The sequence below is a fragment of the Protopterus annectens genome, chromosome 1.part2 (assembly GCF_019279795.1).
Source record: "Protopterus annectens isolate FY-2018-M chromosome 1.part2, PAN1.0, whole genome shotgun sequence".
Taxonomy (NCBI): Eukaryota; Metazoa; Chordata; order Ceratodontiformes; family Protopteridae; genus Protopterus; species Protopterus annectens.
In genome coordinates, this window is record NC_056727.1 from 611,312,104 (window position 1) to 611,325,239 (window position 13,136).

General features: G+C 37.5%; 1 protein-coding gene across 1 annotated transcript in view; it reads right to left on the reverse strand.

The window, feature by feature from the left end:
- The window catches only part of LOC122792394, a 431,766-nt gene that overhangs the window by 337,480 nt on the left and 81,150 nt on the right, over positions 1-13,136 (reverse strand). Inside the window, exon 7 of the mRNA XM_044060182.1 lies at positions 3,340-3,523. Coding sequence (XP_043916117.1) covers positions 3,340-3,523 — 184 coding nt within the window. The remainder of the gene's footprint in view (positions 1-3,339; positions 3,524-13,136) is intronic.

A 13,136-nucleotide genomic window follows, 5' to 3' on the forward strand; every position in this document is an offset into this window, starting at 1 on the left:
TCTCATCCAGGAAAAAAGAGGTCATTGTTCCCCTCTACTCGACACTCATTAGACTCATTATAGAGTACAATGCCCCTTTTGGAATGTACCTCACAAGACATCTGCAGCAGCTGGAAAGGCCATAGAAGTACCTCACAAAGAGGATTACTGGCCTCAAGCAGATGCCCTACACTGACCGTCTCACAAAACTCCAGCTTTACTCCATAGCATATCGCCTACTCTGAGGTGATCTCTGCCTAACATATAAAGCTATGTCAAACCCAGAGTTGTTGGACATGCTACACCTAAAGAAATCCCAATCCCTCCGAGCTACACACTCTAGGGACCTAAACCTTGTCATCATAATAAACAGGACATGCTGGAGAGATAGATTCCTGTCCCAGAGACTTCCCATACTCTGGAACAGGCTACCCATCTATGTCAAGCAAAGTTCTTCATTAGCACTCTTCAAGAAAAATCTTGATGAGTGGATGGGAAATAGGAAATGCACCCCGGGGATCACTTCTGTGTCTTTGCTCGACAGTGGCACAGGAAAATAACTTTCTTGGGTGGCTAAGCCAGGGAACCTTGTTGGCTAGGCTTACATAGGCCCTCGGGCCGATAACCTAGTACCTACCTATGAATCTATGAACATGAACATACTAAATATCTATTTACCATAAACACCAGAGTTTCAATCACAGGAAATATTAAAAATAACACTGATGGAAAGATTCACACAGATACATAAAAACAATACTTAACTAATCTCACTATACTTTCCTGACTGATCTAAAGAATTACTGTCCCCAATTTCACTTACTAGAGTAAGGCAAGATGAAGTAGGTGAGTGGTCTGTCTTTGTCAAGTTTCGAAAACAGACTGCCCTGAGCTTTTATCACATCTAGTATTAAAACATCATTTCAGTGCTGAGTGACAGAATGACATCACATGCATACCTCCCAACCTCTCAAAGCAAGAAATCTGGACAAAGCCATAAAAAAGGGGGAACACAGGCCCAAAAGTAGGGACAATTTTTAAATATTACTCTTACAAACTTATAAAGTTGATAGAATATGTTTTAGGGTGAAATTTATCAAGGGAATGAAGTCTGAAACTCAAATGTCTGCCATTATTTTCTGTCTTCGGTCTTTAATGACTTGCCAATAATTTGCCAGAAAACCACAATTTTTTTGAAAAACAGGCCAAAAATATGAGGCAAAAATCTGGGCATTCTGCAAAAATCTGTATAGTTTAGAGGTATGACACATACATCTGATCATCTGATTTCTGGTTCCCACACTACTCCCTTTACTACTAGAAACTGAACCAGAATCTAGCACATATTTGTCATAATACATGAGCATGGAGCTTTGCTAAGATGTGTTATAGTATTTGGAAGCTACAAAACCATTTCAAAAACTTCCACCATTCCAGGGTAGCAATTACTTTACCATTAAGTACAATACAGTAGGATTCCTAGTCCTGTTTTTTCAAAGACATTATGTCTCTGGTTGCAATCAGAACTGTAAGATACAGTCTTTTTGGCCTAAACCAGATAATTTAATTTCAGACTATTTTTCAAAGTTAGCTGGACTGAGGTTAACCTCTTCTCTTCCAGTATCCTCTGTTATAATATATTCATTTCAGCAGTTGCAATACAGTCTGACATACAGGTGTATTTTTTTTTCTGTCCAGCAGGATCCACTGTTGGTACATTTTTAACACAAGCAGCTTTACAAATACATTTTCAATGCAAGCACCTGTACAAATCAGTTTGATATACAAATGATATACAATTCTTTACAAAACTCTAGCTAGTTATGTTGGCATATGTTACACATGCACTACCCTACTGTCTCTGGCATAGCTGGCACTTCCTCCCATTGTCACACCATTGACTGATATAATTGCTTTGCTTTGCTTTGCTATGAAAGGCATGGCTACATTGGAAGCAGCTGTGAATCAGTGTAAGTTCTCTTTCTATCTGCAATAAAGACAACGAAAAACAATTTTGCACCTCTCTGTCATGTTTACAGCAGCATGAGCTCCTGACTACAAATTTGTCTGTGTCTGTGGTATGTCATGCAGGTGTAGACAAATCCCTATGCAACTTATGTGAGAAGTTGATACCAAAGTGGGAAAATAAAAGTTTTATAAAGTACAGGCAGATTTCAGGTACCTGCACAATACTGGAATAATTTTATAGGGAGAAAAGCATCCTAAGAGTTGAGTTAAACTGTAGAAGGTGGAGTTTTCCTTTAACAACCAATTCCACAAATGCCAATATTCCAAAGTAAACCTGCTGAAATAATTTTTGGCACACATTTGAATAAGGCTTTTTGTTTTGCTGGGGACAAGACTATGTGCATCTCCCATGTGGGAGGGAGCACCACACAGCTTTGGAGTCATATACTTACTCTGAGTTCATACAACAGTGATGAAAATAAAAAACTCCACTGTTGCTGAAACTGGTTTTAGCAAGTTTTCTTCAGTCTACTGACATTCACATAAGTATCATTCAGTTACTTGATGTGCTGCAGTAAAACTCATCACCATGGTTCGGCATTCAGAGCTGGCATTTTAAGAGACAAATGTAAACAAACATCAGAATTAGATTAGAACAATCCAGTGAAATGTTTAGACATCATCAGTAACTATATAAATATTGTAAACACCTTCTAGTTTTATTTAGTAGCTGCATTTCCTAGCCCTACCAAATGCCAAACATGTTCCCAAGTGTTTTTTTTGTTTTTATATTTTACTCATAAAAATTCCAGTTTTATCTTGCATTAAAATAATATTTTTGATTTGTGTGCAGGTTCATAGAAATGTAAATTTGGTAGATATGATTATAGTGCCTAATAGGTAACCATTTGAAATGTCAGGACCTGCTAGACTGAGTCCTGAAATACAGAGACTGATTACCTGAAAATCACATACTAAATTTGAGATGATATTTCTCAGAATATTCCCTTTTCTCTGAGGTATGGAGATCTTGGAATTAGTATATGTAAGTTCACCACCCCTGCAAAAAGAAGTTTTAAGAATAGCTATTTTCGAAATTTGCTCTTCCTCTGTGTTTTCAGTCCTTTTTTTTTGGCTTGTCAGCAATCAGTATTTTGAGTGCTGACATTTCAATAAGCAGTCTTTTCTGTAACTACTGACAACATTTTGGAGGTGTTTTTACTGTATTACATATTGCTGCTTTAAGGTAGGATAGGCAAAGCCTGAATTCATTTTTCTGTAATGTATATTTGAAAATTCTGAATACTAGGTAAAGTGAATAATAAAATTATTACAAGTACAAAAGTGCATTGAATGAATTACAGGAATCATAAATGCATGGCTTCTGCTGACCTTCATTGTTCCTATGAGTATATTTTGAGCAGCAGTACTTAGTTCTTGCCTGTGTTCTTGTATCTCTGGCTGAATGTGAAGCTTCTGAGCTGCTAGTAGAATGGTCTTGCCAGCAACATTTAGGAAATCAGCAGCAGATTCCATTTCCATTTGTAGTAACTTATCATCAGCTGCCTCACTTAACCTGTTAGGAGAGAAGAGCACACATCTGATCAGTCATGTGCGGATAAAACATGCTGAATGTGGATATTGCCACAATAATCTGGAAATAATAACTTGTTTTATTAATACACTTAGCATTCTATAAATCAGAAACTGTCATTTCCTCCAAATAAGTATTAAGACTATGGTGTATACTATAATGAGATGTCTTCATCTACAAATGTTGGCAAGTATGCTGTTGCAGTCAGTGCTTGTGTATGTTTCACCAACTCATTTTATTATTACAGTATAGCTTCTATCACATTTTATTTATTTATTTTATTTATGTATTTCAATTTGATGACTGGGAAAGTCTACTGGGCCAAGAAGAGCCCGTTTTCAGTAGAGGCCCGGGCAGAAATGCTTCATTAACAATAACAAACATGCATAACAAGCAGAGTATATAACATAAGCTGAGTGAACAATTTAACAAGTATGAAGAGATAATATTATATACAGAGTAGCTGTAGTGATAGTGGGCATTCATTCTGTAATCTTTGTAGAATACATTTTCAAACAAACAGTTACTAATATAAATCTCATATCTAATGAAAATGAGGGTAGGAAAAGCAATCCAGCAGTAATAGGCAGATCTATGGTGGTGTATGTGGGTTTCAGTAGGGAGAGACAGTAACTGCTGGGAAAAGAAAGATGAGTGAGGAGGGGCTCATGTAGGGGAAGAGCAGGGGTAAATCCATTTAAATGATAGGTAGGAGTGTAGGAGAGATTTGAAGTTGGTGTGGTTTGGGGTGTTTCAAAGGGTGGAGGGCAGTGAGTTCCATAATTTGGCTAGGGAGTATGACAGCAGAAGGTGGCCAGGGGTTAGGGAGGGTTTGTGGATTTGTAGGAGGTTTTGATTTTCTGATCGGAGTGAGCAGTTAGGAATATAGGGGCTTAAGGTGTTGGAGAGAGTGGGACAGTTGGAAGGTTTTAAGATGAGCTTATGGGATGTAGTGAGTTTAAGTAGGTTTATATAGTTAGGTAGTTCTAGCCATTGTAGATATTGGAGGGAGAGTTAGTGATGGGAAGAATTTATGGAGTTGGTGGCAAATTTGCTGATTTTATTGTAGCAGGATTCTAATTTGGATTGTAGGCCAAGTTGGAGGTTGGTGAGCAGTGGGGAACCGTATATGAGAGAGGGGAGAAGGAAGGAGGAGGCTAAGGTCTTTCTAGTGGAGGGAGTGAGGTAGTGATTTTGTCTGTACAGGAGACCTAATTTTTGGTGTTTTTTGATGGCTGTTTGGATATGGATGTCAAATTTTAGATGCTCTTCAATGGTGACACCAAGCAACTTGGTGTGAGATACTATTTCAGTAGGGGTGTTGTTCTAGCTTAATATAGTAAAGGAGGTATTGTCAAAGGAGGAGATTCTGGTGGGAGTAAAGATCATTAGTTTAGTTTTGTTTGCATTTAGGGTGAGGTGGTTGTTGTGCATCCAAGTTTCTGTTATTGTAAAAGCTGACTGTGTTTTTAGTAGTAGGTCAGAGAAGGAGTCAGCAGTGCAGATGATTGTAGAATAATCTGCATATTGGATTAGGGAGGTATTGGGGATGGTGTGGTGAAAGTTATTGATGAATATGTTGAAAAGTAGGGGGCCATGGACAGAACCTTGGGGAATGTCAGTGGGGGTGTTTAAGAAGGAGGAAGTTGAAGATTTCCATTTTACATCTTGCTGTATTTTGGAGAGGTAGCTAGAGAACCAGGATATGGTAGAGGGAGATAGGTTGAGAGAGGGGAGTTGAGATAGGAGTATGGGGTGAGAGATGGTATCAAAAGCTTTGGATAGGTCAAGGAACAGGGTAGATATGAGTTTGCCAGAGTCACTGGCATGGTTGATGGATTTGTGGAGGGACAGAAGGGCAGTGATGGTACTGTGGCCATGAAGGAAACCATGTTGGGTGGGGGTAAGGAGGTTATTGTGTGTTAGATATGACATCAGTTAAGTATGAATACACTTTTCTAGGATTTTTGAAAGTGGAGAAAGGATGGCAATGAGCCTGAAATTGGTGGTGTCAAAGTTTTTACCTCCCTTGTGGAGTGGGATGATGAATGCATGCTTCCAAATTGAAGAAACGTAGGATTCTTGAATGGATCTGCTTATTAAAATGGAGATTGGTAGGGCTATTCTGTCAGCAGATAGTTTGAGGAAGAGGGCGGGCAAATTGTCAGGTGAAGTACAGCATGGTTTTAGCTGAAGAAGGAGTTTTTTGTGCTTGTGGGGACAGTGTTGAGCTTGAAGGTGGGGGATTAATTTATGTCATCAGTAGGGTGGGAGAAGGGTGGGGAGATGAACTTGGAGGGGGTGCAGGAAGGTGATGGTTAGTTTGGCTATACACTCCACAAAGGAGTTAAATGATGTGGCTGTTTCTAGGTCAGTGAGGTCAGGGTTAGGGCAGGGGTTATCCTTGTTACTGGGATGGAGGAGAGAGGAGATAGTATTCCAGAACCTTTTTTTGGGGTTGGTGTAGTAATCAGATTGGAGCTTGGTGTAGTATGATTTGCGCTCACTAGTTATTAGTTTTTTTTTACTGTATTGCGAAGTTGTTTGAATTTAAGTAGGGTATTGGGTAGTTTATGATGGTATTGTTTCCACTTTCTGTTTCTTAGGTGCTTGGTTTCTTTCATTTGTTTTGATAGCCAGGGGGAGATTTTGGATTTGACCCATTTGGGTCTGAGAGGAGCATGGCTGTTGAGTAGATTTAGAAAGGTTTCATTAAAGTAGCTTATTGCATTGTTGAGGGGCAGAGTTTTTAGGGGGGGTCCAGTTGATTAGTTTTAGACAGTCAATAAAAATTAGTGGGTTGAATTTAGAGAGATTACAGGTTTGAATGTAGTGATGTCGTTTTTGGAATGAAGGAGGGTGCCGGTCAGCAAAGGCTGGTAGGTGGTCACTGATAGGGTTGGGGAGGGTACCTGAAGTTGAGATAAGTTTAGGCCGAGATACTAAAGTTCAGCCAAGGATGGTGCCAGAGGATCCATTTTTGTTGGGCCTGGTAGGAGAGTTGATTATCTGGGTAAATTTAAAGAGGTTGATTGACTGAGAGGGGGGTTGAGAGATGATGGTGGACCAGTTAATGTTTCCATCACCTAGGATATAGGTTTCATTTTTTATGTTAGACGAGAACCAAGATAGGATACCTTCTAGTATTGGAATATTTATGGTGTTGCTTGGGGTGATATAGAGAGCAGCTATGCAAATAGATTTGTGATTGCTGATTTTTAGGTGGGCTATGGTAACTTCAGAGTTGGAAAACTTAGGAATGGTGTTGGTAAATGGGGTAACTGTGTAGGTGGTGGAGTAGACTATGGCTATGCCACCTCCTTTCTTGTTGGGTCTATTGTTACGGATCATTTGGTAACTGGGCGGTAATATTTCACTGTCTTTTATGTATGGCTTAAGCCAAGTTTCTGAGACAGCAACAATGTCAGAGTGATTATGGGAAAACCAGGCATGGAGGGAAGGGATTTTATTACGAAGGCTTTGAGCATTAATTGTGATGAAGCAAATTGATTTGGGGTTGCCAGGATGTGAGGGAGAGGTGCTTCTGTTGGATGGGGAATTGTTGGGGTCTGGGTTGGAATGGATGTCACCAGAAAGAGAGAGAGAGAGAGAGAGGGAGATTTGGTGTAGTAGGTGTATTATGAGGTCAACGGTTGAATGAGGTTTTAGGTAGGGGTAGAGAGTAGGTTTGTTTGGGTGTGGGTGGTAGGGAAAGTGGGGGTGAGGGTAGGATTGGAAGGATTTTAGGCTTATATAGTAGGGTTGTATTGGAGGAATAGAGCTCTGGAGGAATAGAAGAGCAGGATGGTAAGTTGGTGTGTTGGAAGATTGCTGTGTGATGTGAAGATGGGGTATGGGAGGGGTGTGGAAGTTGTGTTAAATAGGTGAGGGTGGTAAGTAGTGCTAGGAGTACTGTTGAGTATGGAATGGGACGTATTGTAGTTGGGTGTGTTTTATGATGTTGTAAAGTGAGAGGTGGGAGGAGTGTGTGATGATTGGGTAGTGGGAGTTGTGGGAGGAGTTAGGGATAGATAAATGTGCAGGTAGCAGGGGTGGGTGGGAAATGGGGGCAAGTAGAGGAGTGGAGTGAGCCTGAAGGGTGAAAGGAGGGGGCAGAGCACCCCCAGCAGAGGTGAGCAGAGAAAATGTATCAGTTATTTGTGGATACAGCTGTTAGGTTCACAGAATAGGGAGCAGATAGGTATGGGTGGGTTGGTAGCACTTTCACTGTGCTTCACTAGGTAGGGGTGCTGCTAGATCTTTGTAGGGGCTCTGTAATGTAACTTAATGGCAAGCACCTGGAAAACAGGCTATGATACTGTTCAAAAGGAGGGGGGGTTATGGAGCTCTGCTGCCACCTACTAGAGAAATACAGGGGTACAGAAGAGTGGGATGGAAAGAGGGGTAGTCACTATGAGTGTGCATGCTGTCAGAGGGCATTAAGTAGAGAAACAAAACACCTTAATTCAACAGCAGCTTGCAAATAGAGGTACAACAAAAAAAACACAGGAGCTTACATATAATCAGTGGCAACAACACACTTGTCTCCTGGGGGAGCGTGGTCTGACTGATAAAGTCAGTGTCACAGTGGGTTCTTTTCAAGAATGTCTGAGTTAGATAACATGAAATGGAGAAATACCAGTGATGTTTCCTGTTAATATGATTAATTGATATTTGTCAGTAACTTTCCTTTGATCTCTCTTCTTCTCATTTATGTTCAATGAAAACTATTACAATCACAGAAGTGTGACTTGTCAGAAATCTGTATACCTGGTCCTGTTCACTACTGACATTTATGCACACTGGCACTAACAAAACAAAAAAAACAAAAAACAAAAAAAAAACTAAACAAGAACAAAAAACACTTCTTCCTGTTGAAACCAACATGACCACATGACTGTGTAAGCAACTAAGAACTTGTTTATGTGGATAACTTTTACCAGATTCTTCTCTAGCACATTGAAAAATAATTGCATAATATTTTTATAAATTTTCTGTAATGATTTGGTCTTTGCACTTGTGATGTATCTTGCACTATGCCTTACTGATTATAAATGTATAGACAAGTTACTCTTTTTGCTCTTTTAGGTACTTTATATCTTGTATTTTATAATGTGTGCTCTTATTCTATATATTATATTTTCTTCTTTTCTATTGCTCTTGCTGTTGCACTGTGTGTTTTTTTCAGCTAAATGTGGCGCTTTTCTCCTTAAGCCTCCACTAAAAATTGTCTCAGTCTAATGGACAACCAGATGAAAACATGTGAAACAAAGTGCAAACAGACACATAAAAAAATAGTCCTAAGTCATAAATCTGTTTGAATCAGCTTGCCACTTTTATTTAAAAAGCCCAGTAGCTCCTAAAATTATGGTTTTCTACATAAAAAAAAATCAAGGCTGTTTTAGATCATAATATTTTCTTTTTTTATATGTATATATACACAACGTAAAAACAAATTGCTATAGTACTTTGCAGTTTTAATTTGTTGCATTTTTGGTTTGTTCCCCAAAAGAAATTACATTTTTATCCAAATAATTTTCACTGGAAAATATGTAATGCTTAATCCCCATCAGAGAAACAAAAGACCAAAATCCATGGCCTGTTGAATTGTATTAATTTATTTGTAAAGTGCCACAGACTTGTCCATAAGGGTAGAGATTAATGGAATATATATATATATGTGTGTGGGTCTACTTCATTTGATCGAAAGACCATTTGACCTAAACCCATTTGATCGAAATTTCATTTGATCGAAAACCAGTATTCAAGGAAAATAACAGAGATTTGAACCCCTCCTCGATGTCGTGCGACCCTGGAGTTGGTATATATAGTTAGGGTGTGTGTGTGGGGTGCAGCCCCCCACATTAGGGGGGGCGTGGGCGGGGGCGAAGTCCTCCACCTATTTTTGTTTAAAATTTGTACTTTTTGTTTTATTTTCTTCTTTTAAAGGAAACTAGGTGGGGGGGCTGCACCCCCCCTAACTATATATACCAACTCCAGGGTCGCACAACATTGGGGAGAGGGACAAATCCCAGTTTTATGCCTTGAATACTGGTTTTCGATCAAATGAAATTTCGATCAAATGGGTTTAGGTCAAATGGTCTTTCGCTCAAATGAAGTAGACCCATATATATATATATATATATATATATATAGAGAGAGAGAGAGAGAGAGAGACAGTTAAGAGTTGTCACTTTTAACTGCATGATCTAGTAGGTGGGAGAAAAATTATCCCAAGAAGAATCAAACAAACATGGAAACTCCACAATAACAATAACAGAGGCAGAATTAAAGCCCAGACCTTACAACAATAGGGTAGAGCATTCCACCACCTGAAGTGTGCAAAAGCTTGCATTACTGAAAATGAAACAGAGAAATCATAATATCCATTGAAATAATAGAAAAATGAGAAATAAAATATTGAAAATAAGGTGTAATATTTGTTGATATTTTTGAAGTTTTTTTTTAAATTTGTCTACAACTGGGTAAGTACACTTTTCCAATTACCTTTTTCAGGAATGACTCACTCAAAAAGTAAGAATGCAGAGACTGAATAACTGGATAACTGTCAGTAATATGATATACTACAGGCATTAATATAGCAATAACCAAAAACGTCAGTGTAGTATATTGAAGATTTACCCACGGTTGGCATGGTTTAATCATGAGGGTGAAGCCTGAATGATTAAATAAAGCCAACCATGGGTAAATTTCAATATACCACAACCACAGAGTCACTTATTGCTATTATACAATGACATTATTTAAGAAAAAAATACTTACTTTTCTTAAATAATGTTTTTGCATAATGCCTCCATGCTGCCCTTCTGCATTTATGTGGTATTCTGGGGATTTTTATGATCTGCTGCGCATGTGTATGGGACTTGTGCTTCCACGCTTATGCAGTACATCAGGGCTGTGAAGAGGTAGCAGTGGAGAAAGGAAGATCTCTGTTGCTGCTTCTTCTTTGTTATAATCAATAAAAAAAAAAAAGAAGAACCTGGGAGACTTTTTATGTTAGGGAGAGTCAGGACAGACAAAAATAAAAGGATAATCAGGTAAGGTTTTTAAGTTTTGTAGAATTTACCTGATTATCCTTTTATTTTGGTCTGTGCCATCTCCCGAACGTAAAATGTCTTCAGTTGTGTTTGGTATTAAAAAAAAAAAGTAAAAAAAAATAAAATACGAGATATACTAACGGGAAAAAGTCCGGGCAATCTGACCTTTTCCCATTGGTATATTCTCAGATTTACAATGGGCATGCTAGTTGGGCTGGCCAATCAGCTTGCTCATTTTTGAATGCTAATGGCCAGCCATTTTATAATCACAAATAATTGATGATCAGAACAACAAATATACAATCCATATCAAAAACAATTAAACAGGCAAAATGAAATAGCTATGAAATGAACAATTAAGACATTGTAATATGCAATAATTCCATACTGTTTTTTTCTCAATTACTCAATACATATTCTTAAAACTACATAGGGGTATACATCTTCTTGTAAACAGCCTATCTTAATTACAGATTCTGCTTTTTATTTTTATCATTAACATGTTGTTGTTTTAGTACATCCTCTTGTTATTCTCAGTTTATCAGGATATTTTCATTGGTTAATACCAGACACGCTTTTCATAATTTTGTTCTAGGTACACATACTCTTATAGATGCCATTTTGAAGATAGATTTAGGCAATCTACATTTAGGAGGTCTCTCCTGTAACATCTCATAATGATTTATTAGATTCTTTCAAATTTTAAAAATGAATAGTTTAGACATCTTATGTTTTTTAGCTGTTTTATTAAGAGTTACAACATATTAATTAAAACTGGGTAGTTTTCATATATTCTTATCAAGTTGATTACTGTGAACACACTGTTTAGACATGCAAGATATGATTTTATTAATATACTTAATAAAGGTAATTTTGTTTTCAGTTTAATCAGAGAATCTGTTTAAAATTATAGCTGATTAAATCACTTTTCTTTACATTTCTCTAGCCTTAATCCCTGCAGTGATATTTACTTAGTGTGGTGAAGAAACTTTGTGTTCAGTTTGATAGCTCTTCTTTTCTGTTTAGAAAATATTTGATATAATTGTACATTATTGTTTCCATATTTAAATAGACTCTGTGCAGAGTCTGCATGTCCTGCCTGTGTTCATGTGGATTTCCTCTGGGTACTCCAATTTCCTCCCACATTCCAAAGACATGCATCTGGAGCATTTCTCCCCGGGCCTCCATTAAAAATAGCCTCTGTCCTGGTTGGACTTTCCCGGTCAACAAATGTTAAATAAATAAATAAATAATAGCATTTCTAGTAACAGTACTGCTTTACTATATATTTTCTGTTTTGTTCATATTCAGATTTCCCATCTGGCACATTAAGAATACTGCTTTGGTACTCTGTTTAAGGATTTTCCAATTGCTTTCTATATTAACTACATTCTTATATGTAACATCATTGGTAATTTCATTAAGATCATCATAAAATGTCCCTAAAAATAAAGCTTGGAATGAAGTTGGTTTGTCATTTGCTGTGCATTATGGATGTGAATGTTTAATGTATACACAAAACTCACATAGCTGGCTTTTATCTGGAGTGTCAAAAAAAGGTTTCAGTATGTTTGTTTTTCACATTCCAGTACAGGATTGGATTATTCAGACTTTAAACACAGTAAGTGACCCTTTAGGCAGATATGCTTTGGTGGAATGTATGTGTCTTTACTTTTTAAACCCTGTAAATATTGGAAGAGCATTGCACCACAGGTATTAATATTTCATCTGACTATTCAAAACTTGATAAACAACCAACATGGCAGAAAGACAGCTTCAAAACAACAGCTTCAATAACAGGCTTTTACCATGTTGAGTTCACAATATATGAAATATGGAGCTTTGCTGTTGTAAAAGTCAAGTGGCGTTGTAATTCCACAGCTTTAAAACATGTGGATGTCATAAAAACAGAAAACATGAACATAAAAGTGAAGAACCCTTCTGATGTAAACAATGAATGAATGAATAGTTTCATTGGATGATGCCAACTTTTAAACACTGAACCCAGCTTACCTACTTGGATCTGAAGAAGCCTTGAAAAAGCTGAAAGCGCTTGTCCATTGTTTACATCAGAAGGGTTCTTCACTTTTATGTTCATGTTTTCTGTTTTTATGACATCCACATGTTTTAAAGCTGTGGAATTACAATGCCACTTGACTTTTACAACAGCAAAGCTGTATATTTCATATATTGTGGACTCAACATGGTAAAAGCCTGTTACTGAAGCTGTTGTTTTGAAGCTGTCTTTATGCCATTTTAGTTGTTTAGCAAGTTTTGAATACTCAGATGAAATACTAATACCTGTGGTGCAATGCTCTTACAATATTTACATTGTTTTTTGTTCTGCTGAGCGTTCTTTAGTGGAATTCACTTCTTTTTCTGGATTTTACTTTTTAAACCCATCATCATATATATGGATGCCCCATGTCAGCATAATCTAGATTTCCCTAATTCAGATGTCTAAAATATTAAGAAAATATAAAACATCATTGTTTAACAATAAGAGGTAACTGGATCCAAGCTCTTGACTCAAGGCT